The sequence below is a fragment of the Anopheles gambiae genome, chromosome 2 (assembly GCF_943734735.2).
Source record: "Anopheles gambiae chromosome 2, idAnoGambNW_F1_1, whole genome shotgun sequence".
Lineage (NCBI taxonomy): Eukaryota > Metazoa > Arthropoda > Insecta > Diptera > Culicidae > Anopheles > Anopheles gambiae.
The window spans coordinates 116,521,405-116,545,469 of NC_064601.1; the positions used below are offsets into that span (position 1 = coordinate 116,521,405).

General features: G+C 51.6%; 5 protein-coding genes across 10 annotated transcripts; 2 read left to right on the forward strand and 3 right to left on the reverse strand.

The window, feature by feature from the left end:
- Positions 1–110: 110 nt before the first annotated feature.
- LOC1269657 (retinol dehydrogenase 12) lies at positions 111–2,333 on the forward strand. Its single transcript, XM_308302.5, has 5 exons — positions 111–947; positions 1,027–1,290; positions 1,369–1,785; positions 1,864–1,980; positions 2,067–2,333. Exons 1-5 carry the CDS (start codon positions 889–891, stop codon positions 2,164–2,166), a joined length of 957 nt encoding a protein of 318 aa, XP_308302.5. The 5' UTR covers positions 111–888; the 3' UTR covers positions 2,167–2,333.
- Positions 2,334–2,682: 349 nt separating this feature from the next.
- On the reverse strand, positions 2,683–7,205 carry LOC133391272 (ecdysone-induced protein 74EF-like). Its single transcript, XM_061643869.1, has 2 exons — positions 4,794–7,205; positions 2,683–4,733 (listed from the first exon to the last, which is right to left on the reverse strand). The coding sequence occupies exon 1, from the start codon at positions 7,203–7,205 to the stop codon at positions 5,757–5,759; it is 1,449 nt and encodes a 482-aa protein (XP_061499853.1). The 3' UTR covers positions 2,683–4,733; positions 4,794–5,756.
- On the reverse strand, positions 6,997–21,853 carry LOC1269656 (uncharacterized). Of its 4 annotated transcripts, none has more exons than XR_009764763.1 (7): positions 21,647–21,853; positions 11,385–17,816; positions 10,642–11,318; positions 10,447–10,573; positions 7,805–10,369; positions 7,490–7,626; positions 6,997–7,105 (listed from the first exon to the last, which is right to left on the reverse strand). XR_009764763.1 is itself a non-coding variant. In XM_061643851.1 (6 exons), exons 2-6 carry the CDS (start codon positions 17,683–17,685, stop codon positions 7,589–7,591), a joined length of 9,714 nt encoding a protein of 3,237 aa, XP_061499835.1. In that variant the 5' UTR covers positions 17,686–17,816; positions 21,647–21,853; the 3' UTR covers positions 7,344–7,588. The 4 variants fall into 4 exon arrangements, 2 of the variants coding, with proteins under 2 accessions (XP_061499835.1, XP_061499833.1); XR_009764762.1 differs by having other exon boundaries at positions 7,490–7,635; XM_061643851.1 differs by lacking the exon at positions 6,997–7,105 and having other exon boundaries at positions 7,344–7,632.
- A 135-nt stretch (positions 21,854–21,988) lies between these two features.
- Positions 21,989–23,317, forward strand: LOC1269655 (NADH dehydrogenase [ubiquinone] 1 beta subcomplex subunit 7). Of its 3 annotated transcripts, XM_061643874.1 has the most exons (5): positions 21,989–22,070; positions 22,153–22,292; positions 22,374–22,522; positions 22,820–22,988; positions 23,065–23,317. In XM_061643874.1, exons 2-5 carry the CDS (start codon positions 22,174–22,176, stop codon positions 23,159–23,161), a joined length of 534 nt encoding a protein of 177 aa, XP_061499858.1. In that variant the 5' UTR covers positions 21,989–22,070; positions 22,153–22,173; the 3' UTR covers positions 23,162–23,317. The 3 variants fall into 3 exon arrangements, with proteins under 3 accessions (XP_061499858.1, XP_308300.4, XP_061499857.1); XM_308300.4 differs by lacking the exon at positions 21,989–22,070 and having other exon boundaries at positions 22,136–22,292; XM_061643873.1 differs by lacking the exon at positions 21,989–22,070 and having other exon boundaries at positions 22,207–22,296.
- An 80-nt stretch (positions 23,318–23,397) lies between these two features.
- On the reverse strand, positions 23,398–24,033 carry LOC1269654 (protein PBDC1). The gene has a single exon (XM_308299.3). It carries the CDS (start codon positions 23,902–23,904, stop codon positions 23,443–23,445), a length of 462 nt encoding a protein of 153 aa, XP_308299.2. The 5' UTR covers positions 23,905–24,033; the 3' UTR covers positions 23,398–23,442.
- Between the last annotated feature and the right edge of the window lie 32 nt (positions 24,034–24,065).

The following is a 24,065-nucleotide window of genomic DNA, read 5'->3' on the forward strand; positions in this document are numbered from 1 at the left end:
GCTTTAAGCGTTCAAACGTCTAAGGCGTACTACGTTTCCCAGCTGATAAGAGGTCGTGTTTGCTTCAGAGACGATCGGAACGATTTACTACAGCCATAAAAACTAAAACATTCCGTTAGAATGATGCGATTCGTTCCACTGTTGAACATAAACCTGTTTACTTGTCTGATCAAATTTGTGTCAAACAAAGCAAAATACGATTTGACGATGGTGAATGAGAGAAGCTCCGAAAACTACGATTATCCTATTGCCTAACCCTCCCCGTACTTAAACCATCCATGAAATGTAGCACCTCCAGCGTGGCAAACCGTAGCTTATTTAGGAATGCTAATTCCATAACTGGACAACCGCCCAAAAGCGTTCGGGGGAGCAGCAGCAGGCGCCAACCACCTTCGGAAGCCATTGTTTTGTTCGGTTTCATTGCCAAGTTCACCCCATTCCCACCCCCCACGCCGATGGATTATATTTCGATCCATAAACGTTCCCCCCCTCCCACCCCTCTTCCCCAGTAGAAAGATCTAAGATAAGGTTTCGGAAAACAAACGTACGCGACCCCGAACCGAGAGACGCGAACGAAAATAGCGAGCATTATAATCGCCACCAACCGAGCGTCCGTCGTGAGCGCATTACAAAGGTGAAAAGGCTTCTTCTCCACTGTTTTCTAGCGCTCGAGCGCTTATGGTGGTGGGGGTGCGAAATAGAAAAAAATTCCATTAGAAAACCGAGCACACGTGCAGCGCGCGCGAGAGGGCTTCGGTTGTCCGCACACACGCGTCGTTCGCGCCGTTCGCTGGACCGCTGCTGACCACGATCAGCCCCATCATCAGTCGGCAGTGGTACGGCGTCGCGGATAGTTTAGCGTTGCAAACTCGCATCGCAAAAGGCAACATGCTGCTGAGTATATTGATAGGCGCAACGGTGGCCGTGCTGACGTACAAGCTTGCCCGGTAAGCATGACTTGCCAGTTGTTCTCGGTGGAGCGGTGTGATTTTCTAAAACCCCTAAGCCTTACCACCATGCGCACAGGCTCATCATCGAGGGTGGTCAGTTTCGGAAGGGCACACGGTGCGATGGAAAGGTGATCCTCATAACGGGCGCCAACACGGGCATCGGGAAGGAAACGGCCCGCGAGCTGCTGAAGCGTGGCGGAAAGGTGTACATTGCTTGCCGGTCGCTCGAGCGTGGCAACGAGGCGCGGAGCGACATCATCGCACAAACTGGGCTGGCCGATATTCACGTGCGCGAGCTAGATCTTGCGTCGCTGGAATCGGTTCGTAAATTTGCAAAAGGGTGAGCAGGTTTTCGGTACAATTACACTGGGGCAGGAATTAAAACGAATCATCATTGAACTACCGGTTTTTCCGGCAGATTCCTGGAGGAGGAGAGCCGATTAGACATACTTATTAACAATGCGGGCGTCATGGCCTGCCCGAAAGCGCTCACCAAGGACGGATTCGAGCAGCAGCTGGGCGTGAACCATTTGGGGCACTTTCTGCTCACGAATCTACTGCTGGATCGATTGAAGGCTTCGTCACCGAGCCGGATCGTGAATCTGTCCAGCCTGGCGCACAAGTACGGCAAAATCAACCGGAAAGACCTGAACAGTGAGCACTCGTACAACCAGGTGACGGCCTACTGCCAGAGCAAGCTGGCCAACGTGATGTTCACGCGGGAGCTGGCAAAGCGTCTGCAGGGGACGGGTGTCACTGCCTACTCCGTTCATCCCGGAACGGTCGACACCGAACTGCCCCGCCACATGGGTTCGCTTTTCTTCCTGTTCGATCAGTAAGTAGACCAACGTGTGTGATCCTAGATAGCCATGATCGTTAACCGCATATCGCGCCTGTACTTTTGTTCTTCTAGTAAACTGGTAAAACCCTTGCTACGAGTAGCATTTAAGACGCCACTTTCCGGTGCCCAGACCACGCTCTACACGGCCCTGGACGAAGATCTGGCGGAGGAAAGCGGCAAATACTACGCGTAAGTTGATTAGATTTTCGAAGTTTTGCTAACCAAGGTCAAGGTCGTCTAATGTGTCTGGGGTCTGGGCTGTTTGTTTCTTTCAGTGACTGTCGGGAGCAAAAGCTGAGCAAATACGCACGGAACGACGAGCTGTCCGCGTGGCTTTGGGACGAAAGCGTACGAATGACGAAATTAAGCGGCTGAACTAAAGCACCTGGTGATCGTGAAGCTTTTTTGGCCGGGGGAGATCATATGGACTCACTTTGGGGAAGGCCTTTCTCTCTCTCTCACACACAGCTCTGTATCTTACTGGAGACGTTAATTTAAAACGTGATGACGTGGAGTAATAAAACGAAGTACTAACTAGTTTATGACATCATGCGTACTTTGCGCCTAGAAGTCGGATTTAATTGCTCAACGTCGCGAAGGGTTACCTATGACACGTACCCTCTCTCTGGTAAAGATCAACAGCAATTCATCAACCGTCAATCAGTATGAGAAACGAACAATACTCTGATTAGCATGCAATGCACACGAAGGGTGTGATTAAGAATGCAAAACCAGTACGGACGCGTGCAGTAGAAGTACTCTGGAGAAGATTATAGACCATCGAAGAACAATTTCAGAGAGCACTCAGTAACAATTGTGGTTCAAAAGGGTGCACGATAAGTTTCTCATTGTGGACCCCATACCGACCAACCCACCACAGAAACAAACACGCACTGCGGATTGCATTATATTGTTTTCTTCACTTTTTTAATTCAAATATCCTGTATTATGTCGGCTTTTACACTTTTTTTCTCCCGGTATGCTACAATATATCTGTGTGTATTACTTCCTGCGGCGGATACAGAAGAACGTGTTTGTGTGCCAACCGATTCGAAATCAAGCGACCGTTTCTTTTTGTTCTGTTTAAGAAGGGTCTATGACCAGGGGTTATCATCCCTTTTTCCTTCCTACTGCATTTGGCTATCGGATACGACGGATGCTAATTGCAATTAAACACTTAAACTGTTTTTGTCCCACGTTTTGTCCTTCTCTCAGTAGTTGTAGTACTAGTAGTAGTGTGGTTGGTTGGTTGGTTGGGATAGAACGACTCACAGGTTCACAATGGATATATTATATATTATGTATTGTATGTATAAGTAGGTAGATATATGGGTTTTTTGTGTGTATCTTACAAATTGAATAACTTCCCCGGAAAAGCTGAAACATTCCGAAGCGATTTTTGATCGTGCAGTTACATTATTTACTTCCTCCTTCTCTTTCTTTGCAACTTTTGCGATCTGCAACACCACACACACACACACACCTGTGGATGTGCATTACTTGCATAATTCAATTTATCTAAACTCAACGCGGGAGGACAAAAGGGATCGAATTGAATTCCTTTTTGCTAGAAACTGCTGCTGCTGCTGCTACAAGCTCACAGTTTCTTGATCTATTTTAATGCTAGGATCGTTCCCTTCTCCAACTGGGCACAGTCACTTGAGAAGGAAGGGTGTGTGTGTGTGTGTGTGTTCTCTGACTGACTTAAAAGGGTAATACAAACACAAAAGAACACACTACTACACATTCGAATAAGTTAGTTTCCTAATCACTTCATCAATTGTATTCTATTTCCTGAATATTTTAATCTACACTTCTCGCGCCCCTCTTACACATCGCTTATATAGTTCTTCTGTGTGGTGTGGTAGCCAGTGTACGCACAATCTAAAGAATAATCTACATTTTTCTGGGAGTATGTTGTTCTATTTTCTGTCTTGCTAAAGAGCAGGTGAATTAAAATCCTTTTTGCTGCTAGTTGTAACCCTTTTCCCCCGGAGGATCGTGCATTTCCACCCCGGCTTTCAAGTGCCACCCCATCGATCGATCGATCGATCGATCGTTCGATTGCATTATTTTTAGAGAATTAGCTGCTTACTCTCTACTATTTTGGTTGGATTTGCGTGACTTAAACGTTAACAGATCGCGCTACACATCATTATCTGCTATGGAAGATTACACCTTACCCAAACACCTACCACCCAATCCCTCCCCCTCCCATTGCGAGTGGTGATCGTTCTGGTACAGATAGTAAATGGTTTATTTATCTCAGCAAATGTTTGCATCCTTTTTGCCCCGATAGCTACATAGCTAGCGCACAACATCTGCTTACACTCTAAAACCGTTCTAGAAACGCTTTCTAGCACAATTCGAAACGTTAAACTATTTCAAAAATAAAAACTTCTAGTCGAAATATCGTCGTCCCTAGCATCTCCTCGCCGCGCCTGTGTACGGTGGGGAACAAACGGGGAACAGAAAACGATTCACGATTTGTTTGTTTTCAACTAAGTCCAACTTAATCAAACGATAGCAACGCTCATTCATAATACTACTACTCGACGGACAATTTTCAATTGCACAGTACTTCTTAGTTGTTAGTTTCCAAAATTTCAGTCAGATTGAATCTAGCTGATATGTTGCCTAGCATATTCTCTCTCGCTCTCATTTGCTCTTTGCCGTTGATGTTTGTGCTTATTCATGACTCGTTCTAATTGATGCGACTACAGCTAAATTCAGTATACGGATGCAATAATGGCCAGAGCGCGCATGTGGGGGCAATCTTTCGGGCGCACGACGAGCCAACCACTTAATCTATTTACATTCGAATTACAAACAAGGAACAACGATGCATTGCCGCCTTGCCGATAACAGCGCCAAAAGCAACTAGTGATTCCCAAAATTGAAATAATACTGAAAATCGCCACTGGCTCTCTCTCTCTCTCTCTCTCTCTCTCTCTCTCTCTCTCTCTCTCTCTCTCTCTCTCTCTCTCTCTCTCTCTTTCTACTTACACCTAAAGGCTGGGACCTAAGCAGTATCATAGGGGGGTTTTAGGACACACGATGAGTCTGGAACTACAACACCTACCGCTATAAACACTAAACGTATCTCGCGCCCGCTCGTGCGTGTGCTCCTTCTCTTCTTATCGCCTAAATAGTGAGAAAGTTACAAGCAAAACTGGTGTTTGATTTGAATGGTTATTTCGTATCTTTTTTGTCGACCGTGCGCCTTGCTGTTTTGTGTCATTTTGTATCACCCGCAAAACATCGCGAGATTTGCAGCCGATCGCTATAGGAACATGTGCCGTCAAACTGCCCAAGCTATGATGCATTTGAGTTGGTAGGACGTGAAATCGAATTACATTATAAACGGCGCGTCTAGTGGCCAGCAGTAGGTAGTAATAGTAGTAGTAGTAGTTGTAGTAGTAGCAGTGGAGTAGGTAGGTAGTAATAGTAGTTTCTACACGATCGATAAGATTTAGGAGCTTGTTGAATTGGTAGGTTGGTAGAGCATTTGCTTTGCTGGTGTGTGTTTGTGTCCTAGAGTACACGACAGTATTCTCAAAGTTCTAAACTACTTGTTCGATCCTCGGTTTGAATATTTGCAGTAGCGCTTCAAGCAGCAGCAAGTGCGAGGATACGAATACAGCATAACATACCTATGTACATTCTTCTCTTCTTTTCTTCGGGACTTACTTAGTACTACGCCGCCAGATAGCCAACTCCTTGCTACGGGGGGACGGTCCATATGAGGCTTGAACCCACGACGGACATGTTCGAGTTGACGACTGTACCACGGGACCGTCCCTATGTACATATGCACATTAAATAGACACGAACGCATAAAACATACTTACAAACACAGCCACACAGCCACACACATGGGCGCACATTTCCTATGTACATCTACAATGCGCCCGGGCAACAGTATGAGTGTGTGTGTGAAGTGGTACCGCCGATCTTTACAGCGCTTATTGCCATTGTCCAACGCCGGGCTGGCTCGGGTACGGTGGATAGTTGTAGTTGCTTGCTGTAGCAGCTGCCGCCGCAGCCGCTGATACCGCTGGTGGTGGTGGGTAGGAGTGGTACTGTGAGTCCGCCGGTACCATGCCGGAACCGGGCGGTGGTGGTGGTGGCTGACCCGCTCCGTACGGTCCAGCGGATGATGGGTAGTACGGGTAGGCCGATGGTGGTGGTGCATGCGGAGGATAGTAGCCCTGTGGCTGATGGTGATGGTACTGCGACGACTGATACGGTGCGTGATGGTACTGATGGTACGCAGCTGCTGCTGCTGCTGCCGCAGCTGCACCAGGAGCATTCGCGTCGGGAATGTACGTTGGCGGCGTGTCGTACGTTGACGCGGGTGGGGCGGCCACAGCGGACGGGGCGGCCGTTCCCATTGTCATCGCACTTTCCGGACGATGGAAGGCGGATCCGTTGGCGGCTGTACTGCTACTGCCCGACGGTCCTCCTGCTGCTGACGATGCGACGGCAGCAGCGACCGTGCTGGTAGTGGTTGTAGCATTTTGACTTGCGACCGCAACAGAAGGGACGCCGTATCCGGTAGCGGACGATGGGGAGGATGAGGAGTAGGGCAGGAAGGATCCGGGTGCCGAAACGGCCGGTGGTAGCTGTTGCTGGTGCTGCTGCTGATGATGCTGATGCTGTGGCTGATGCGATGGAAGCTGGTGCTGTTGCTGATACACGTTCGCGACCGTCGATGTGTTCGACTGGGTGTTGCCAATGTCCGGGTTGGTTAGTGGTGCAGCTCCTCCCATCGCCGAACCATAAGATGCGGAGGATTGCGAGTGCATCGAATAGTCGGGTTGTACGGTCGCTGCTGCTGCTGTAGCTGTTGTATGCTGCGGAACAAGCTGCTGCTGCTGCTGCTGCTGGTGATGCGTCGAATGCTGTTGGGTTTGCATATGATGCTGCTGCTGCTGTTGTTGGGGCTGTTGCATATGATGCATCTGATGCTGCTGCGGTGGCGCATTCGATGATCCTCTTGAACTGCCACCCCTCGAAGATGTTGTACCGGCCGTTGCGTGAGGTTGCGTGTAGTGGGGTGGAACCGTTTGTGACGGTGAGCCCGGGCGATGCTGGTGATGCGGCTGTACCGTCGCTGGCGTTTGATGCGCGTAAGCGATCGTCGATGGTGAAGCTTCCGTTGCCAGCATACCGGTGGCAGACGGTTGTGAGGCAACACTGCCTGTTCCAGCGGAAATATGGCCACTCTCCGGTGCGCCCGGCGTTTGGTAATAGTTCGAGCGAACAGTGGCCGTCGATGTCGTGCTATTGCTGGTTGATGTGTATGAAGGACCTACGGCATGACATACCACAGATGGTAAAGACACACACACGCACACACACAAACATGGAGAAAAAGAGACAACACAAAAACATGTACAAAATCGAAACATAGAACCCACATATAATGCACCTTAGGAAAGGGTTATTATGATGAAACATAAATTTAATGATTAATTGTGATGTATCCTACTGTAGTTTGGCCTTATCGTTCAACATACCGTCTAGCCCATGTGAAATGAAATGCAATCTTGAGCGTTAAAACAAATGGGATAACCGTTTATGATTTCTCCAAGTAAAATTCCATTAAAAGCCAATTCCAATTTAACATATTTCTACTCTACGGTAACTGCTCTGCCTATGAAATTCATCTTAATTTCCTTTCCCACTCTAATACCTTTCGATAAATTAGTAATTCAGTCATTGTAAATGGAGACTCTACACAGGTTAACGCATTTTGATGCATATGAACTCAGGAACATCAACGATCGATCGATTAATTCGGCCAGTACCAACGATAATCTACTTCATTATCTAACGCTTCTTATCAGTTTACACGCAAAGTATGACAAAACAAATGTTAGTAAACCAAGAAACCCCAAATGAACATTCGAATGAGTGGAAGAAACAAATAATAATCAAAATAAACAATAAAAAAGGAGCGAAAAGGGAAGCATTCGATTCCATCGGAATGGTACGGACGTTTACTCACCAGCGTATGACGACACGGGTGGATTGGGCACGTTTCCATAGCCAGCCACGGTAGACGGTTGCGATGCCAGTGTGTGGCCATTGTTCGTAGCACTCGTAGTAGGCGGTGTTCCCATCCCCATGCCAGCACCTGAACCGTATCCCGCTGCCAACTGTTGATGATGTTGATTGATCGGTTGTCCGTACTGATCGTAGTACAGACCCGAGGGCGGATTGACACTTGCTGACGTGGCCGCGGCAGCAGTGGCCGCAGGTGCCATCGCAGGGGACGCTCCGGCTCCGGCATGATAGCTCGGATACATCCCGGCCCCGGCGGTGGATGGAGCGGGCACAGTGTTTGTATTTTGCGAATGGTTCATCACTGCCGGCGATGCGGACGGAGAGGAGGACGCGGATGAGGAAGAGATATGCGTGTACGGTGACGGATTGTTCCGCTTGTTCAGTGCCTTTTTGGCGGCATTGTAGTCGTTTTTGGGTGCTTTCGGTGTTTTGCTCTTCCCGCTAGCACCCTTCTTCGTCGATGCGGCAGCCGGCTTTGGGTTGTAGTCGATGTAGCCGTCGGTGGGTGTGGGCGACCGGGTGATGTTGCTCAGCGAGGCTTGGAATTCGCTCTGGTTTTGGTTGTTAATCAGTGCCGAGGTGGTCTTCTCGAGGAAGTTCAGGCTGGACTCGTACTGTGGCGCCGGTGGAGGTGGATGAACACTGCCGCCTGCCGCCTGATGCTGATGCATACCGAGATGATGCGGATGGGCAGGTTGATGTGGCATTCGGTGTTGCATCTGACCACCCATCGGTTGGTAATGGTGCTGCTGCTGCTGTTGCTGCTGTTGCTGAGAATAACTACCGTGGGTTTGCATGTGTTGTTGTTGCGCCAGCTGCTGCTGCTGCTGCTGCTGCTGGGGTAGTTGCCCGTAACCGGGAGGAGTCATCGTATTGCCCGATGAGCTAGACCCCGTTCCGCTCGCAGCTGAAGAGTTGTATGGCATCCATGAGTGATGCTGTTTGCTGGTGCTACCACTAGCGCCGCTTGAGCTATTGTTATAAGCCGTCGGAGAAGTGACACCTGCGTGGCCGACAGCCGGCTGTTGTTGGCTGGGATTTTTACCAGCCAACGATCCTGCCGCCGTGGTGGCTGGTGGATGCCCTCCGTAGCCCGTCTGGTGACCGCCCGGTAGCGTATGATGACTTCCAGGATACTGTTGCAGACCGCTCGCCATTGTTTCGCTGGACATGGATGGCGTGGGGTTTGTTATTGGTAACTTACTGCCCGATTGTGCCAGGTGAGAAGTTGCGGGGTATCCGCCAACAGAACCAGTTCCATGGCCAAATGCATCAACAGTGGTCGACTGATTGTTGGTCGTATGGCTTGCTGGCAGCTTATCATTGGGCATCATCATTGCCGGTTGATACATACTGCTATTGTGTGCGTTTGTACCAGAGGCCATGTTGTACATGCCAGATGCAGCATCACTAGCCGGATTGATGGTGGGTATCTCGTTCGCCTTGGTAGTTGCCACACCCGGATGCATGTTTGTGACGTTCGAATTACTGGCCACCGTTGTAGTTGCTGTGCCGGTAGATGAAGCCACAGCAACCACACTGCCGACGGATGTCGGTGTGACCGTTGTACTTGTTGTGCTGATTTCCTGCACTTTACTTGCCTTGTGGCGATAGTTTTTCAGTGAGGATGGCGACGCTTTCGTTTTGCGCTCGACCAGGTTCGGTTTGTAGACCATCTTCTCCCTCATCGGAGGTGAATCGTCGTCGATGGTAACGGTAGCCGTGGGTTGCACTACCGTAGGCGACGGAGACGCATGGGACGGTCCTCCAATCGAGCCGGCCCGGTTCGCCGCAAGGCTTTGGGCCTGAGGAGCTAAAGAGTACGCCGACTGAATCATCGGGAACTTATCAACCGTATCACTCGCCGATGCGTTGCCACTCTTAACGGGCGATGCATTCGTGAAGGTGGGCGTAGTCGTGGACGCTGTTGTAGGTACCATCGCCATGCCGCTATTGCTATTGCTCGTGCTGCTCGTACTGCTCATCATCGTGTCCGTCGTCCGTTCGCTCACGATCTGTTCCACCTCGGTCCTTTCCTTTTTCGACACAGGTTTATCCGGATAATCGTCCACACTCATCGATTCCTTTTCGCTATCGCCATCATCGTTAATCGTTAGCGGCAGCATGCTGGAATCGGACTTTTCATCATCATCCGAGTTTGATGCAATGCTCAACGAGTTGCCTTCGGAGAAATCGCCCGCACTGGCACCACTGCCACCGGCGCCGTTCTTCGACGTCAACAGCGTGGTAGAAGCTTTGGCCGTACCGAACGAGAGGTTTGATGTACGGCGACCGGTAGCTGCTGCTGGGGTGGTACTAATGATGCCTCCTTTTGCGGGTGGCGTTTCCTTACTCTGTCCCACCTTGAAGGCCGTCCGTATTGCAATGATTTTGCCACTCTCCAGCTGCATGTAGATACCCTTCGGCGACTTTAGCACCATCACCTTCTGTCCAGCCTTCAATACAATGTTTGATTTGTCTGCGGAGCTTGTTGGAATTACCACGTCTAAGGAAGGAAGGAAAAGAGAGTAAAGTTGTTAGTTTCACGTTTGCACAATTGCTAGCGCTTCCAATGTCTCTAACCTATCGGTAGTGTCATCTCTTGGGCCGTCATGCCTTGTCGTTGCCACACCTCAGCAGCTATCCAACGAGTGGGCCGGGCACCAGTGGTGGTCGTTTTGTTCGCATCACCTGCCTGCATAGGGCGCACCTTTAAGATAAAAAAGAACGTTTTAGCGATATGCTGCCAAACACTACAGAGTAAGACATGTTATTTACCGATGCAACCGGTCTGTGGATGATCGAACCATCAGATGTACGTATCGCACGATAAGTGGTGCCCATCGAGGTGTACGAGTATTGCGGCTTGGTGGCAGCCTGCTTCTCCAGCTCGTAACCTCGCTGTGCCTGGCGCTTTTCTGCCGACGATAGCTTCTTCTCCTTCCGATCGATCAGCAAGCTCTCGTGCGCGAACGGAGCTTTCGTTAGCTTCTTCGAGTGAGACTCCAGCAGGTGCTGCATCACGATGTCGATGAATTTATCCTTATCCTCACTGAAATCCTTCATCTCACCGTCCTCGCCGTCGTCGTAGCAGAGGCTGGTGATCTCCTTCATCGACAGATGCGCGTCCGGATTGCACTCGTCCACGATACGGTCGGACATGCCCTGCTTGTTGATCTGCCGGTCGTAAATCTTCTTCTCGAGACAGTTGTCCATCACCAGCCGATAGACGAAGCAGGGCTTTTTCTGCCCATAGCGATACACGCGGCACACGGCCTGCGTGTCGTGGCAAGGGTTCCAGCTGGCGTCAAACACCACCACCCGATTGGCACCGACCAGATTGATGCCGAGCGAACCAGCGCGTGTCGACACAAGGAAGAGGTGTACGTTCGGGTTAGAATTGAACTCGTTGATTAGCTTCTCGCGCTCCTGCGCTACGGTCGAACCATCCAGACCTGTGAATGTGTACGAAAATTATACATTATCCTAGCAAAAGCATAAACGCTGCATACAATACTTACGGAAGTAGCTGATGTTTTTGGCCCAATAGTTCTCGGTGCCAGGAATTTTGTTGTGCTGCAGAAAACGCTCGATCAAATTCAGTGTCAGCAAACTTTGGCTAAACACCAGCAGACGATCGCCCAGCCGAATGCTCTCCTCTAGTATGCAGAAGAAAATGTCCATCTTTGGAGAGTTTTCCAGCAAATCGGGAATATAACCCTTCATCAGCTCGAACGCCCATTCGTACGGTATTTCGTCCTTTGCATCCTTTCCCTTGCCTTCCTTGGTGCCGGCAGTGGCAGTCGTCGTCGTGGTCGTAGTCGTGATCGTGGTGGAAGTTGTTGTGGATGTCGTCGTAGAAGTGGTTGACAATGGATCCTTATCTGCTGTAGGAGATTCTTTCTCTTCCACTTTCACGACCACTTCACCTTCTTCTAGCTGGGTAGTGTCGTCTTTTAGCTTTTCTTCGCCATCTGCATCCTTGACGATCAGTTTCACGTCTTCCTCTACCACCTTTTCCACTTCTTCCTTTGCCTTGGCTTCTTCTGCTTCTTGATCAGCAGCCTCCTTCTTTTCTATAGGAATTTCAATTTCCTCTTTTTTATCGACGACAGAATCTTCGTCCACCTTCTTTTCCTCCATGGATTTAATGGTTTCGCCCTCGGTAGATGGTTTCTGCTCATCCTCCTGTTTAATTTCAACGTCTTCCGTTAGTTCTTCCTTCTTGATCGGCTTCACATCCTCGGACGATTCGGTAAGCTTCTCTTCTTCTTTCACCTCACCAGCCGGCTTATCTGGCATATCTCCACACGCATCGTTTGCTATCTTTTCACCGTTTTCCTCCACCTTTATCTCATTCTTTACGACCACACTATCTTGCTCTTCTTGCTTTACCTGAACGCTTTCCGTCTCCTTTTCACCCTTGATGTCCTCCACTTCCTTTTCTTGTTTGATCTCCTGCTTAATCTCCAGTTCGTCGTCCAGTTTGTCAATCTCCTTCACATCCATGCCTACTATTTCCGGTGGTTTTTCACCCGTCAGATCAGGCTTCACTGGATCGTTGAGGTCTTCGAGCGAAGGTTGATTTGCATACTGAGCATTGGCTTGCTCTTGCGTTATAGCCGCAGCGTCCGGATTGCTTTCATTCGTTTCTGCTGAAGATTGGGCAGGAACCACCAATGGTGCGTCTGTGGTAGGGGTTGTAGTGCTGGCGGCGGTAGCTTCTTGCTCAGTCACTGCACTTTCTGCCGTTTGGCTCTGAGGAAGTTCAGCATCTCCTCCAACTGCCGAATGGTTACCATTGCTCGATTGTTCGGCATCCCATTTGGGCAAACCATTTGCTGGCAGTGTTTCCGGTGTGGCAAAGTTATCGTACGATGGAGTTGTTTGTGATTGAGGATTCACTGTCGATGGTGCTTCCGCTGCCGACTGCTGCTCTGCATTCGGGAAGTTAAACATGCCAGAGCTTCCGTTTTGATCAGTACTTATTGGGGGTTGCTGCTGCTGTTGGGTTCCTCCATTTGCCCCTTCGTATCCTGCACCATATCCCGGGTATGGCGTACCAGTTCCTCCATTTGCTTCATTTGTGGGGGTCGGTTGTTGCTGCTGTTGTTGCTGTTGCTGCTGTTGCTGCTGTTGTTGGTCGTAGTAAGAGTTACTACCATTCATGTTAGCACTATCGCTCCAATAGCTATTCGATTGAGGATTTTGAATGCCCGGTTCACTGCCATTGCTAGAATACTGAGAGTTTGCTACTCCTTCCGAAGTATTCGCGCCATAAGGATACTGACTTTGATGATCATACCCACCAGTAGCGGCGGCCGAAGTGTTTCCCGCAGAGCCGTATGCAGATGATTGGTTGTAGGAAGAGGTGTAATCATTGCGATAGTAATTATTGCCATAACCACCATTATAAGGATCGGTTGCTCCTCCGGGTCCGCCGGCTTGATTGCTGCCACTTCCATACTGCCCATTAGCACCAGCGTTTGCGTACGTGTTGCCATAGACATTCGACTGATCGGGTCCCCCCATCATGTTCATACCCTGCCCATAGCTTCCATAAGCATGGTTCGGTGCCATGGGTCCTGCCCCTGGATAAGGTTGATAAGGATACGATGGACCCATTCCGGAAGCGCCCGGGTACTGCATACCGTCCGCCTGCTGTGGATACATTGCTCCACCAGCTTCCTGTTTCACGGAGCTTCCTCCTTCCGTGCCGAAATCAGGCCCACTACCTTCCATCTTGGGAAAATCAGCCGACCCTCCCGGTGCTCCTGGCGTCGTGTCCATCATCATTGCAGCTGGATCTTTGTTCACGTTGCTGGGACTGATCGTGGCTGCCGGAACCATCTTTCCATCCTTACCCACGGCTTGCGATTTATTGGTCGCCACGGTCGCCTTCTTGGACGTGCGCGGTTTTCGCGGTGTACCGTCTTTCTTCAGGGCGAGCGGTTTGGCCGGTTTCGGTACGGCTGCATTTTTTCGACCCGGCTTTGCCGGTCCTCCAATCGACGGTACGATCGAAGATATCGGCGATACTTCCATCGTATTGGCGGTACCCGGAATGGCACCCGGAACAGCAGCAACAGCACTATCGACTTCCATTGGAGTGACCGTGCCCGAAGTGGCAGGCGTAATCCCCGTCGAGGGAATCTCACCCGGCTTGACGGCCCCCGGCACTCCTCCCGGTACTGGTGGAGGTTCCGGCTCTTCGAGCTCCAGATCGAGATCGCGCTCGCTCTGCTTGAGGAAGTTGTACAGCACGTCCGGATGGTTCCAGATCTTGCAGCACACTGCAAACGCCTTGAGCGGATTCGGCACAGCCTTCGTCCGGACGACATCGTTCATGAACACGCTGTACAGCTTCCGCTGGAATTCCGTCATGCGTATCAGCAGCACGTACTCTTCCTTCTGCGGCAGCGAGGTTTGCAGCACCGAGTGTGATCGTCGCTGCACAAACCCGAGCAGCAGTGAGTGCAGTACGTGCGCCCGGTACCGCATCAGCTTAATGTCCTGCGGCGTCGAGTCGATGCACTGCCCGTTCTGAATCGGGCGCTCAAACATGTTGCTAAACTCCGTCTTCGTGCCGAGATAGTTCGGGCGCACAAAGTCCACCATGCACCAGTATTCGAGCAGATTGTTCTGCAGCGGATAGCCCGTCAGCACCACCCGCCGCTTGGATTTGATTTGCTTCAGCGCCACCGAGATGCTGGCATGCGAGTTCTTTATACGGTGGCCCTCGTCGCACACGACCAGATCCGGGCCCGGCTTCACCAGCGCCTCGTGTATGTCGTCGAACATGTTGCGCTGCTCCTCGGTCGACTCTTTCTCCTCCTCCAGCTCCACCGCGACGCCCTTCTTCTTTTTCTTCTTCTTCGTCATCTTCTTCTGGCTGAGGAGCCGGTACATCTCGTACCCGATCAGCAGCACGCCGCCGTTGCGGGCCCACTCCAGCACCACCTTCGAGCGCGATTTGAGCGTTTTGTGGCTATCGTTCAGGATGTGTATGCGGAAGTTGCGCGGCCGCACTTCGCCATGGTTCCGCAGCGGGCTGTTCTCCGCGTCCTCCGGCAGCCAGGTGTTAAACTCGTTCAACCAATTCTGCAGCGTGTTGATCGGCATGATGATCAGGACCGTTTTGGAGCTGGTGTGCCTTAAAAATATATCACAGAAGCAAACTAACTGTAGCGTTTTGCCGAGCCCCATCGAGTGAGCCAGAATGCACCCGAACCCGGTCGACGAGTCGTACCGCTCGATCGATTCGATGATGTTATCGAACAGGAACCGCACCCCGCCGATCTGGTGCGGCTTGATGATGCGCGCAATCTGGGGCGCGAGAAAGATGTCCTCCTCGCCGTCGGCGTGCCCCACGTTGATCACGACACGGCCCTGCTCGTCCGGCACGTTGTAAGCGTCGTTCACGTGCAGCCCACTGTTCTGCGGATCGTCGTCCGACTCGTCCTCCGGCTCTTCGTCGTCGTCCGACAGCACGATACAGTCGTCGTCCGACGAGCTGTCGATTGTCACGATTTCCTTCTTCTCCGGCAGCGCAATCACCTCGCCATCGCTGTCTTCGTCCTCGTCCTCAGGCTCCTCCTCCGGTTCCAGCTCCTCCTCGCTGTCCACCATCTCCTCGAACGTGCGCACTGGGATGAGCGAAGGCGACGGTGAGGCCGATGCGGCGATCGTGGTGGAAGGTGGCCCAACCGGTGTTACCGCGGCAGCTACCGAGGAAGCCTTCACCGGAGCGATGCTAACCGAGGGAGTCAGGTTAGTGCTGGTCGCTGCCGTCGTCGATGCAGCGACAGTGGTCGTCGTGGTGGTGAGTAGCGAAGTCGTAGCGGTGGAAATCAACAGTTGCCGGTTCTTTGGCGGGCGACCACGTGTTTCGAACGGATTTTTGACGTAGCCCACGCGTATCGGTGTGGTGGAAGCGACCCCACCACTGCCCGAACCGCTCGCCGCCGTGCTGGACGTGCTCGGTTGCTGGGATTTCAGAATCGAGGCGTGTCCCTGCAGGAACTGCATCACCTTCTGTTCGGTTTTGTTCGTTTGCCGCTCCAGTGCGAGCTGGCGCTGCACCTCGCGTATGATGCGCTGCTGCTCCTGGACACGTGCCAATCGTTCCAGCTCCTGGCGCTGGGCTGCTAGGGTGGATGCGTCCAGCTGATTATCGTCCATCACCTCCTTGATGTTCTTGCGTAAATTGGACACCTTGCGCATCGCCGCATCCTTCTTGGTAATTTCCAGCGAAATCTCCTCGTTACACTCCAGTTCGCTAGCGCGAGATTTAGTGTTTGCGTCCGTTTTCGACACCGGCTTCACGCTGATCTCACCCATCTCCTTCAGCTTTTCCGAAATATCAAAGTCCATGTGTTGGGTCGCACTCGTCTGTGGCTGTTGGTGCTGATCGGCAGCAGTTGCTTCCGATCCGCTCGCACTCGTAGACGCACCGGAGCGATCATGTTTAGAGGAATCTCCCGCTTTTGATGCCTTTGAGGACTTTCGGCCTGACGATCCACCAGAAGGAGCGCTACCATGATGATAATGGCTCGATTCATTGCCCTTCTTTTCACGCTCGTGATGACCGGCAGTGTGCAGGTGGTGTTGACCTACTACCCCGCCTGCTCCATCCGATGCTCCATACGGTCCTCCGGCAGCGGGTAGCTGCTGTTTAGCGTTCTTGTCGTCCAGTAGGTTCGATATTTGAAAGGACGATTTCGAGCTATCGCCCGCACCCATCGCAGCGATACCACCAGCCCCGAGAGACGGGTCCACTGGTTGACCGTAGGGGTTGCTGTGACTGCTGTTAGCATGCATACCGCCAGCAACCATTCCACCTTCGGAAGGTGTGTTTTTGGATTTCTTTATCAGTATATTATCGAGGATTTCAATCTTTCGTTTTCCACTGCTGCTGCTGGCGCCTGGGCCACCACCAGGTGGAACAGCCGTCGACGGTGGATTGTTGCCCGGTATCGTACTGCCACCTGGTGGTCCACCCATTCCGCTCGCATCGCTGCCCGACCCATTTGGCCCTAGACCGCTATGTTCCTGTTGACCCATAAGCATTTCTTTATCGTCTCGATACGCACCCATCGGGGGGTTGTGATGGTGGGAAACTGAAGACGCTCCGGGATAATGTCCACCCGGCGTTAGCTGATCGGCCGCTCCCGCCAACTGTCCGTAACCGGGATACTGCTGTGCCTGACCGCCGCCATATTGTCCCATCGATGCAGCGTGCCCCGCATGATGAACGGGATGGCCCCCGTGGTGGTATGCATTGCTAGCTGAGGCCTGCGAGCCGGGATAGGATCCTGGCGGCTGATGATGGTACGAGTGCCCGTACGGATTCTGGTGTGCATGAGGATGGTGGTGGTGCGGATACGAATGCTGCGAATGCATCGAGCCCAGCGCCGACGGTGGTGGCGGTGGAGGACCGTGCGCGGACGGATGGTACGCGGCCCCTCCATGGCCGTGGTGCATCGCCGCGTACGGATCCGCGTACGGGTGCCGTCCATGGTGATGGTAATGAGAGTAAGGATCTTTCATCTGATGATGATGATGATGATGGTCCATCATCGCAGCCGCATAGCCCGACGATAGGTGGTGCGAGGGCACCTGCGAGTACTGTTGCTGGTGGTAGGCGGCTGCTGCTGCGGCGGCGGCCGCTGCTGCCGCTGCCGCCGATCCTGGTGCTCCCGTACCGCCGGAGGCTCCTCCTGCTGCTGCTGCTGCTGCTGCTGCGGCCGAGTGGGGGCCTCGTCCTCCCGTCCCATCGCCCGGTGCCCCCGAGTGGGGATGGTGGGATTCGTTCGGGTCCATGACGGAGCTCGCTCGCTCGCTCTAGCTCGGAGGAGGGGGAGTTGAAACTTCGATTCAAGTGCGAGTTCGTTCACCGCCACTCAAAGGACATCCATTTTCGATCGCTCTGGTCCGCGGAGCGTTTTCGTTTGCTGTTACAGAAGGATAGAGAAACACACAGACACGTACGTAGAAATAATAGAAATAACCAGTGAAATTGTGAAATTGTCAACAACATATCCCAAGCCTCGCTCTCTACAAAAAGGAACAGATTTCTGGTGTGTTGAAATGCATCACCGCCCGGAGGACATCGATCACTGCCGGGAGTGCGCCGCCTCTTGTGTTTGCAAAAAAAAAAAAAAAGATAATTCTATTCCAAAAGGAAATGGGACCATTATCGTTTCACCGTTCCACCAAACCGAGCAGAAAACATGCTGCTGCAATATTTGATACTGCCTCATCGCTGGTTCCTATCCCCCGGGCCAGGACACCACACATACACACACACAAACATACATACATGAAAGCAACTCCCCCCCCCCCCCCCATCCCCATTGAGCAACGGAAACAGAAAGAGCCGGCTTATGTGGCAATAAAAGAAAGACAACCAAATCAACACGGGCACCAACCCCGCCAGTGGGAAGAAAAGGGAGAAATGTCATACGAGAGTGAGTCAAATACAGCATCCCGCAAATACGCCACGGGGCCACACGGCTGGGGCCAGGTGGTCTGCCCGTTTTGGGGGGAGAGACACGACATTGGGGCCATTGGATCATCCCGCCCGAGATGACACACCATCACCACCACCAGCAGCAGCAGCAGTACACACACGCAATCGGCATCGGAGGGAGGCACACGGCCACAGTACATGCGAAATATATTTCATTCATGCGCATTCCCACGGCTATCGACTAGTGGCAGGCAGCCGAAGCAGCAGTATCCGTTTTGAGCTGTAAGCCAGGGCGGACATTTCAGAATCGGACCGCTCAGCGTACACTGATGATTGTACAGCAAGTGTCGCAATTTGAAGGTCGACTACAAAGTAAACAAAAAAAGAATTTAGAAAAGAAAGCTGATCATGCATCCTAAACAAAAAGGCAATAAATACCCTCGCGGCACATTGTACAGCCAACATAAACAACAGTCAAAGTCTGTCCCGTTTTCATACTCCACCGGGCACACAGTAAATTTAAACAATTTCATCCAAACGATGGAGCTTTATCTCATGCTGCTCTCATGCTGTCGCGCTATCCGTGCTCATTGGCTTCTACTCGGCGCAATCGATACTGGTTGGAAGTGCTCTTAATTTTATGTACTTGTTGAAATAAAAGCTCCAAACGGGTACATGATTAATAATACAAAAACACATAACCAGCACCAGCTTCCTCCCTCTTCCATTGCCATCACTTCTTCCCCGAGTGGCCGTTCCGTCACGCGTGTACGCGGCGTGCGGGTATGCATGTGTATGTGAGTGTGTGTGTGCGAGGAGTACATGTTGTGCCCTTTTCCCGCCTACTTTTGCTACTCCCTCTCCCCAAACGCCAAACGCTTCCCGATATCTAGACCACGGGTTTTGGTGGATTTTGTTTGTCTAGCATGGCATGCCCGGTTAACCAGCCGCTAGCTTCGTTTTGCTGCCTTGCCTCCGATAGCAGTAGCCCGAGCTACTACTACTAGCCCTGTCGTCATGGTGTCCCATATCCACCACACCACCAGCGCAGGTCGGTCTACCCCCGAGTCCACTGGCCGCCCTCCCCCCACCCCCCTCCCCCTTCACCAGCCGCGAATTGTAGCAATCGCGCGTTCGAGAGTGCAGCTCAACAAAGGGAGAAACGGAGAAGGTGCACGGGTGTGTGTTTGTGTATGTGTTATTTAGTTTCGTATGTCATTATTCGGTTTGCATTGCATTTCTATCGGCACATGAATAATACATTCGTCCCGTGCTCTACAGTTGGACACTCCCGGCCGGACGTGCACCAGCAGGAAGCGGGCCAGATGAGTCGGTGGCCCTGCTGGTCAAGTCAATCTGTGCAGGGTACAGGTTCACACACACACTCTGCAGGAGGAAGCTGCTGGCTGGAGTTTTTGATACAGCGCAACCCCACCTGGATGGGGCCCTCATCCTCCAGGCTAGGCTAAAGCGAGGAAAGAGCATATAGCCATCATCATCGACAAACGTTGATCTGCCACTGCTCCAACATTCCGAGACGAGAGCGTGAGCATGCAGCATAAGAGTGAGATGAGTGTGCATCCGTCAGCGTTCGAAAGGTACAACATCTCTGCCGTGCGAGCGAGTGAGAGAGCGAGAGAGAGAGTGTGTGGCAGGCCGCTTACTCACAAGCCACCATCCGGAGAGTGGAGTCTGCAGTGGAGAATATGGTAAAAAGGCTCCCGAGCAGGCGTCTTCTGGAAGCATCATCTCCGCTCACAGGGACAGGGACAGATTCAGCACACAGAAAAAGAACAGAAAAGTCCAAACGGAAGACGTCCGACACCCGAACTGTTCCGTATTCTGCCAGGGAGAGGGTACTGCTACTGCTGGGGCTCTGTTCTAGATTTCCTCGACGATGTCTTCGGGTATATCCTTCACGCATCGCAGCGTCTAGTAATGTCCAACTTTTCACGTTAATCAGCGGGTTGCGCTGTGTTCAGGGTTCAATGGCAGAATCAAAGATGGGCATGGACGTGCTGAAAACTGCTGGCACAAATCTGGGTACACCAGGCTGGAATGGAATGGAATGGAGTGGAGCGGAGTGTGTGTTTGTGTGCTCTGTTGTGTGTGGCTGCAATTAAACTCCATCGGTGCGCTCTTTTAATACATAACTTTTCCATACCCTTGCGCGCTGTGGAGGGCGGGGGGATAGGGGATACATAAATAAATAAATCAGCCCGTTTCGCAATGCACCAGGGCGAACCAGGGGCTTAACGGGGGTTGCTGGTGTGGTATGAGCAAAATGAGATCCAGCACTGCTAGCAGCATGATTTCTGTGAAAGTAAGAATTGATTGCTACTATTGCAATTTATGCTATTCGACCTGTTCAGGCCGATCAGAGCCTTTAAAATGCTTATTACGCTAGTTTAAGTTCTAATTGGCCTATGCAGTAGTAATGGCCGATTTGCAGCTCTTTGTTTTGGTGGAAAAATCTAGCTCTGTTTGACTGAACTAAGCATGCTTTGAGAATGTTAAAATGTCCAATTGCTTTCAACACGTTACCAAAGAAACAATAGATTCCTGTTGCTTATTTTGTACATTTTTTTTCCGCCGTTTACTACCATCCGGATTCCTTCAAGGGATTTGAAAGAAAGTTGATTCGCCATGACCATGATTGACTCATCCTGGGCAGGTTGGAGAAGCATATTCGCTTTCGATGGTGTTTTATCGCACCATCATCCCTCCCACCCTGCCGTGTAGGATCGAGTGGTCCAACCGAAACTTCTGAGTACAGTGACGCACGCTCCTGTCCACACCCAAGACGCAGGCCCTGCGTCCGGAAGCTGGTTTCTCTCGGTTCGGGCCGATGATGAGTTGGTCGATGATTACACGCCTCAGTGTAACGTTACACCCCAAGAGAACCATGAAGAGAACCACCGGCGCAGGCGGTCGCAACCAGCCGTGGCGGCGTACATCTTCCACTGCAAACACACATACACACACCCTCTAGCACACACACACAAACACACACACGCATTCACACTTCCTTGCTTCACGATATGACGATGGTAGTTGCAGGCAACTGCACCCAGCCACCCCGGGGTCGGAAATTTCCTGTCCGCCTTCTAGAACGCACCACAAGCATTATTTCGGTATGGCCACATTTCCCTCAAAAAGGGTCATCGTTGTCGCCACCGCCACTAGAAGGAACTGGTCGCACAACCAGAGCAAACACGCACACACGCACACACACAATTTAGGAGGAATCTCCTCAGCGAAGCGAACCAGACACACGGTGAAACTTGGGGCACTTTTCCCGTGGCAATTTACCTGCTTTTCTGCAGCTAGCGCGGTCCGGAAAACACTCGTACACGGTGCGTGGCGTATAGTTGGACAGTTTTTCTCACCGTTTTCCTGCCCTAGCACATCTTTCTAGCACTATTTCAGTAAAATTTCACCGTTTTTCATTCTACACCTTCTCGCGGCAGCCATTAAAACGGAACGGCGTTTTCATTGCCTTTTTCTCTCTGTCTCTCGCTTTTGCTCAGTGTGGACTAGTCGCCTTCTCGCTTTGTTCGCCAGCGAAGCAGGGCAGCACAGTGGGCGGCTGTCTCTTTCGCACCAACGCTCGGCATACAAATCAAAACATTTTTTTCTACACATTCTTGCACACACACACACGCTCGTCCAGGCAGGCACGCACACAGCCGCGCTCGTACACAGTGATTGCGCCCGGGAACTCGAATTGACTGCAGTATGGACAATTTTGTCTACAATTTGAGTTCAAGGTGGAAATTATAAATTAATATAACTGGAACTTAATTTATTTTGTACAGAAAAGGGGATAACATGCGTCGATGAAATATTTTTCCCGACCCACAATCCCGTTGTCCGGTGTCAAACTCGGCCCACCTGTCAAACCCGTCCGTCTGTCAAAAGAACGGAACGAAAATCCAAAGCAATCATCAAAACCAAAGTACGTACGTGAAAATCTTGCTCTTCCTGCAAAACAAACCCACTTTAACGCCTTCCCTATCGGTTCCGATCACCTTTGCAGACTTCCTGACGCGCGATCACGGGGCTCCTGCGTTAGGATGGGTAACTACGTGTCGCTGTATCTGACCAACCCGAAGGGAACTCCGCTGCCGCTAACGGAACCGAGCTTCGACCCGAACCTGGGTTTCCCCCATGGCCGCAAGGAACGGGGTAAGAGAGAGAGCCCCGGCCCAGTTCCGCCGCTCAGTGGCTCACCGGCTAGCCGGTCTTTCAGTGGCAAAGGATACCAAGCATCGGATTCGCCAACGGTCGCCCAGATTGCCGGAATGTGGTCGCAGAAACTACCCTCAATTACATAACATGTCAGATTGGTGTTGTGGGAAGATGATCATCTTGCGCGTCAAAACAACGTTACGCACCGATGTTTGGCGATGAATGATGCGCTCCTGTGCGGCTATGCGGTGTTAATACGTTTGCCCTGCTAATGGCGTCTCGTTTCGTTTTCAGTAATGATTGCCACCGAGGAGGAGATGGAAGCAGCCAAGTTGCCCCTGGAGGCCCGTGATTACTGTGCCCACAAGCTGATCCAGTACCGTGCCTGCCGGTCCGACGTGTGGCCATGGGCGTACAAATGTGCCCACGAAAAGCACGAATACCTCAACTGCGAATACGATGAGTACGTATGGCCAGGCCACTGTGTCTGAATAACAAACAAAAGCTAAGCTTTCCCTTCCATCTCTCTGTTCTTTTAGCTACATTCTCCGGCTGAAAGAATACGAACGCGAGAAGAGATTGCTGCAGCGGAAGTTGAGACTTGAAAAGAAGCAGGCCCAGGAGCTGCAAGCTTAATTCGGCGGGCCGGCACAACCGGTGCATCTAATTTCAGTCCAGCGAAACCTTTTCAGTTCCGGTGCGTCCCTTCTTTCCGGTACCGTACGCGCCCCACAACGCATCAGCATGTGCATACAACAGAGTTAATAGAGAAGTACATAATTGAAACGGAAACGCGCTTTCCTCTTGGAGTGCTCGGCAGCGTTTATGCTCCAAAATAACAACAGAAAAACAAATCATCCGAAAAGGCAGCGTTTGTGATTACAAAAAGGGCGTGCAGGGGGAGGAGTTCGGCAACTTTATTCCACATCTCTGTTTACATTTCTCCCGCGGAACTTCATCCGTACGATATCGTTATGCCCCTCCCGGTTTCGGGCCACCTCGATCGCCCAGAACTGGATCCGCACCACCAGGATGGCGTTTTCCGGCCGGAATTCTTCCTCCGCGTCCGAGCGCAGCAGCGTGCCGTAGCTGAAATCTTCCAACCGGTTGAACTTCTCCATGTACGCTCTCCATTTCGTTTTGCCGTCCGAGCTTTTCAGCTCGCTTTCGTTCACCACCCGCACGTCCATGTCGGGGAACATCCGCCGGAACTGCTCGTAGATCTCGTCATCGTACGGAGTCAGTCGTAGCAGGCGCGGATCGACACTGCACAGGAGATTGAAGTGTACCTCGGCGTGGTCGACCGCCTTCACAGCCCACAGCTCCTCCACCGTGCCATCGTTGACGAATTCTTCCGCCGGTCTCGAGAGTACGTCCATCGCGGCGGCCTTTAATTATCAAAATATCCGGCTAATTTCTTTCGCCCACGGAAGGCCCAAACAAAACAACGTCCAGGGCGACCTCGTTGCTCGCTGCACAGCGCCGCTTGACGTTTCCCAAGCAGCAAATTTGTGCCGCTCGTCGTCAAAACGTCAAATCG